Source organism: Aplysia californica, unplaced genomic scaffold, assembly GCF_000002075.1.
Source record: "Aplysia californica isolate F4 #8 unplaced genomic scaffold, AplCal3.0 scaffold00308, whole genome shotgun sequence".
Lineage (NCBI taxonomy): Eukaryota > Metazoa > Mollusca > Gastropoda > Aplysiida > Aplysiidae > Aplysia > Aplysia californica.
This window is the reverse complement of record NW_004797578.1, coordinates 312,239-318,310: the sequence shown is the minus strand read 5'-3', so window position 1 is coordinate 318,310 and position 6,072 is coordinate 312,239. Positions and strand designations below refer to the sequence as shown.

The 6,072-nt window shown below is 40.7% G+C and overlaps 1 protein-coding gene across 1 annotated transcript in view; it reads right to left on the bottom strand.

Moving 5' to 3' along the window:
• LOC101858644 (probable RNA polymerase II nuclear localization protein SLC7A6OS) overlaps window positions 1–5,014 on the bottom strand; it is a 15,613-nt gene extending 10,599 nt beyond the window's left edge. The window contains exon 1 of the mRNA XM_005102005.2: window positions 4,659–5,014. Within this exon, the coding sequence (XP_005102062.1) occupies window positions 4,659–4,850 (192 nt within the window). The 5' untranslated portion in view covers window positions 4,851–5,014. The remainder of the gene's footprint in view (window positions 1–4,658) is intronic.
• Between the last annotated feature and the right edge of the window lie 1,058 nt (window positions 5,015–6,072).

Genomic DNA, 6,072 nt, shown 5'->3' with positions numbered 1-6,072 from the left:
TTAAAAAATCAACTGATTTAAATCGACCTGATTTAAATCAACCCAACCCTGGTTTTCAATTATGAAAAAAAAGTAAATTGAGAACTGTATTATTTTACAGTGACAGGGGGGAAAGCAGACTTTTAAGCATGATTATATTAGTCTACTAAACCTTATTTTGTTTAATAAAACCAAGGAAAGGAATTCTGAATGTTTAAATATGTAAAACTGAATACATGTTTTTGAAAAGTGATTTAAATCACTGATTTTTATTTAAAAAATCAAGTTGACTAAAATGTAAAAAATCAACTGATTTAAATCAACCCAGCTCTGATTTCAATTATGGAAAACAAAGTAAATTGAATACTGTATTATTTTACAATGAAAGGGGGGAAAGCAGACTTTTAAGTATGAATATATTAGTCTACTAAACCTTGTATCTGTTTTATGAAACCAAGGAAAGGGATTCTGAATGTTGAAATGTGTAAAAACAGAATAAAAATAATTTTTTTAAAAAGTGATTTAAATCACTGATTTTTATTTTTAAAAATCAAGTTGATTTAAATTTTAAAAATCAACTGATTTAAATCAACCCAACCCTGCACTCCATTTGCAAATTATCAACAAATCTCGAGAATGGAAACCGTTAGGAGAAATAGCTAGGGTTCAAGTTTATTTTCCCGAGTGTTCGGAAAAATAGAGCCGGCCCTAGCCTTAACTTAAGCGGCCTTAACAATAGGGAGTGTATACAGACCCGGTAACCGGGAACAAAGTCACAAAGTATACAGACCCGGTACAGGAACTCTTTTGTGATTTCGGAAAGTTTCAGTGCCCTCTTGGCTCAGGTAGACCCATAGACCTAGGTCTAGATCTAGACAGACAGACATAAATCATTGATCTAGTTTCGAGGCTAGCCTACATCTAGATCTAAATGAAGATTGCGGATGTCTTTCCGATGAACAATCGTTTTTCCTCCATTTTGAAGTTGGAGGAATCACAATTTGAAGAAAAGAACAATGTCACAATATAAATCGAGCAGTCACCCTCTCTATTTCTCTGCCTCTCTCTCTCTCTCTCCTCTGTCTCTATGTATCGCTCACATTCTCTTTTTCCTTGTTTATCTCTGTCTTTCTTTCTCCCCACCTATTTCCCACTCTATCTTTCTCTCGTTCCCTCCTGCCAACTGGGGTATGTCATACATTTTGCTAGCATAGCACTTTCCCCCCCCCCCCCCCTCTCTCTCTCTCACTCTCTCACACACACACTACCGGGTCTGGGCGCTGAAACTTTCCGAAATCACAAAAGAGTTCCCCTACCGGGTCTGTATACTTTGTGACTTAGTTCCCGGTTACCGGGTCTGTATACACTTCGTTAACAATATAACAATAGGCCGTCGTTATTCGGACTCGAGTCCGAATAAAAAAATTTCTTATTCGGACTCGAGTCCGAATATGAAAAAATGTTATTCGGACTCGGGTCCCGAAAAAAGGAAGTGTCTTCGTTCTATAGATCTAACGTTCAGTGCTTCCAATTTTCCGCCATTTTTTAGTTTCCCTCACACCTTATCTGCCGATCCAATGCCCGCCGCCTCATTAATACGCACCCCCCCCCCCCCCCACCCCACGTTTCCCACTTTGTTGTAGAAAAAGGTAAAATTGAAGATTAGCAGACCATCTGGCACCTGCATATAATGAGCTGTGTAAAAAAAAAAAGGCCGGCACTATTTCTCCGAACATTCGGGAAAATAAAGCTGGGCACTATTTCTCCGAACGTTCGGGAAAATAAAGCTAGGCACTATTTCTCCGAACACTCTGAAATCTCATCCTTTCCCGCAAATTTTGGATATTATAAAGATCTATAATTAAAGTATAAGCCTACCAAAGATTGTTCGTTTACAATGTGGTTCGATCGGTCCAAAAAATGTCCGCAGTAAATATTTATATAAAGAAATGCTACAACTCCAAACAGTTTTTCGCTACAGATATATGACGTGTTGCCTATGAAGGGTGCTGCTCTTAAACGTAATGTGTTGTGTTCACTCGTGTGCTGTCTAGATCTAGATCTAGATCTACGGAGGGTTATTGATAACGACACATAGAACTGGCATCTGCGTTTGTCACTGCTGCGACCAATGTACTGACACTGGCAAGCCCCTTAAGGTGTGTTATTCCATAATTTACATGTAGGCTAATATCCTGTACTTTAAAAAAAAAAATTACGCACATTTAGGGTTAAAACAGCAAATTTTCTTCGGACAGGTGGACACACGCCCTTATTTGTTAATGTTTGTTGTTGTTTGTGGGCTGTTCTAATTTTGATTTCATTCTGTTGTGAAACCTTTCTTTTTCACGTTTTTACACTCATCTAAAAATCTCTAGACTAGCTCTTGAAAATTAAATAGATAAAGACCCAAAAATTTGCTCCTCTGTGTGTGTGTGTGTGTGTGTGTGTGTGTGTGTGTGTGTGTGTGCATGCGTGCGTGTATGAGTGTGTCTGTGTGTGGTTGTAAGTGGAGAGTGAGGAGTGTGTGTGTGTGTGTGTTTGTTTTTCGGGCTTTATTTCAGCCTTTATTCAGTAACAGTTCAAAGTATACAAAAATAGAAACACAAGATCCATTCACTCCATGGCTCATGAGTCGTTCGTCTCTTTCAGTTTCACTCATTCATTTAATTCCCCTGTTCTCTCCCGCGGCTCATCCCCGTCCGCATGACTTTCATACCCCACCCCCTCCCTCCAGGCACACACAAAGAAAATCTCACTCATTCCCTTGCACCATGCGAACCATGGACAATAATAGGCAAAACACTGCCTGAGCTGCATTCCTTTCGTTTGTGAGCTGTGGACCAGGCCAGGGAGGTCGGTGTCGTCGTCTTGTAGTTGCTGTCGCCTGTGGATACACTCGCACATTCTTCCTTTCACCCGCTCTTTCACTCACACTGTCTCTCCATCCACAGCTCAGCTCGTCATACGTTCAAAAGTTGCCCACTGGTCATGTTTAGTTAGTGTGTGTACATGTGCATGATGGTGGTGGGTGTGTGGTGGGTGCTACTGAAGGTTGTCTGTAGGCGGGCTTGCCATGCGGTGCTCCTTCCCAGACCAGAGGCAGAATGAAAGTTGGCGCCGAACTCTCGCAATAAATAGGCCAAAAATCACGAGACCGGAAGCCGGAAACCGTTCGGAGAAATAAAGATCGGCACTATTTCTCCGAACGTTCGGAGAAATAGTCACTTCGAAAAAAAAAAGACCGATTCGTTCAAATACACAAGCCTATCGATTGTTTACCAAGAAAAAGTTGTGTTGCTGTGTAGAGCTGAGCATATGGCAACTTTTGATTCCATAGACCAGCGCAAAATACGTAGATCTACGTCAAGACTAGCTTATTATTGTAATAATGATCAGTTGCCGGGGGGGAAAAGACTGACGCGTATGCGACGTTCAAAGCCCGGACCGATAGTGCCCTCCCCGACACGCACACAGCCACACGTGTGCAGGTCGCCCATACGACCCCGACACACGCTAACGAGCCATCTTTAATTGCTTCTGATGACCTCTTGACAAATAAACATTTATTAGAAGCGCTATAACTTTTCAGGCCGGCCTCAAATTCATCATAAGATTAAAACTCGGCTCCTGCACAAAACAGTGGCTATTCTCATCCGGGGTGAGAATAGAAAAACGATCTACCTCTCATCCCGGGTGAGACTTGCCAGCGTAGGCTATTCTCACCCGGTGCGAAACAAGACCTGCTTTTCCTCATTTTGGAATACTGTCTGTCGGTGTGGATGATCAAATTGATAAAAGCCAAGAAAAAATTACGTTGTAGCACAAAAGTAAGCTAATTTGATCGTCTTCAAAGATGCTATGGCTATTTCACTGTTCGAATCGAGCTGAACTACGCGGGTCGACATTTTGTTTTGCCCGTAAGTTCTCGCAATATCTACTCCTCCCCTCTCTCTCTCTCTGTGTGTCTCTTTCTGAATACTGTCTATTGGTGTGGACGATCAAATCGACCAAAACAAAGTTAAAAAATGATGTTAAAACACAAAAGTAAATTAATTTGGTTGCCTACAAAGATGCTACGGCTATTTAACTTTTCGAATCGAGCCGAACTACGCGGGTCGCCATTTTGTTTTGACCGGAAGTTCTCGCGCTACTCCTCTCTCTCTCTTTCTCTCTCTCTCTCTCCACTGCCCACAGACAAAATTGTACGCTTTTAGTAGGCTACAGTTGTAATGGAACGTTTGTTCACGGCACAGAATTCTAAAATTTTTCTGTTATCACAGTGTAGAATTCTGTGGTTTAGGGTGAACGCAAAATTTGTTGGCCTAGATCTAGGCTATAACGCTGAACGCGCACCGGGTGAGAATAGCCAAAAGACTCGCCTGCACTATTCTCATCCCGGGTGAGAATAGAGGTGGCCTTTGCCCGAAGTGATACCGGTCTCTACCCAGCCTGAGGCGAGTCACGAGTGAGGCAGGACAGGAAGCCGGATTCACGAGTCACAGGAAGTCGGAAGTGATGTCATGCTGGACAAGAATCAGAGTCCGAATAACATTTTTTCACATTCGGACTCGAGTCCGAATAATCACTTCGATAACAATAACACGTCACAAAACCATAGATCTAGATCTAGCACCATTATTTAGGTCTGCAAGCTAAATAGTACATTAATTTCTTACTTTTGAAGAAAGAGTGCCAGCAAATGACAGGACACTCTCTATTTCCTGAACAGCATCCTCAGTATCCGCATTGCCATCGTTCTTTTCGTCTACCGACGATGTGATCGATTGTCGCTGTCGTTTGCAAGACAATCTCAACGCCTCAGCTGGATCTTCATTTCGTCGCCGTTTTACTCTGATAACAGAAGCCATGGCAGCACTAAAACAGTTATGCAGTGTGGATTACTTCAAAAAGTAAAACAAATCACATGTTTTGTCACGATTAGCTTGGACAATGACTCACGGCGATATCATAATAATGCGACTCATTCTAAATTTATGCGGCGTCTGTGTTTTGGCTCGGGGAAGAATCGAGTACGACGAGAGTTATCTCTCCCGTACTTCCGTTCTTTGTGTTGCGGTGCTGATTTAGACATGATACCCCAACATTAGCACCGTCGTCGCTGGGAGTGCCGTTTTCATCTTTAAAAGGTGCACAGACTAATTAATAGATTTACCTTAATTGTATTTGGTAGACAGAGGAAAGGAACACCCCAAAGATTAATTGATACAGCCGTTACAGATGAATGGAGAAGGACAGAATGTCTTTAAAATGTATTGAGGTGTCATAACGATATATTCGTCCCTAATTAATTTAAGTTAAAAAAGGGGGAAAACGCAAGATGATTTGCCTTGTGAAATACTATACATTCTCTATCTATCTATATACCCCCCTCCCCGCCCAAGGATATGTCTCCGGCGTTCACTATAATAATTGTAATTGAGACTAAAAGTTAAAGAATATAAAACGAATAGATCTAATGGAGGAAAATCATTTTGCTTATACTGCTGGAACTGCAATACTACTGACAAGTGGTTGGTAACACACTTATTTAAATAAAAAGGTAGATTACTAATATTGATAGATTGGGGAAATAAAAAAGGGTGCAAACTGGGCTGAGTCGCTGATGTTAGGCTAATAGGTGATTAATATTAAATACTATTGCTTACAATACATCATTGCTGCAGTCTGGCTTGTTGGTTGTAGAAGCATTCTTGAACGGAAGACGTACTTAAAATTTTTATTATAGAAATGAAATTTTATTTATTTATGTTAATTATGCCTCCTTCTCTAAAATCTATGAAATAGACTCTGAATTATGTAGTAAGATCTACCAGATCTGGAAAATACACATTTTTCTGTCCTTTATCCATCTGATTAATTAAGTTATCCCAAATTAGTTGTTTTTGGTCTACCTCAGTCATTTCTGCTATCTATTTTTCAAGTGTCTTTTTGTCAATTCATGTGTACGTGTTCCAGAGAGAAACTGCATCTTGAACATCTCAGTGAAATATGAAAATCGCCATTTCGAAGTTTAATGGCCAAAACCAGTACTTTAAGGTAGCCTTTCGGTTAATAAAGGGGGGTGAAGGG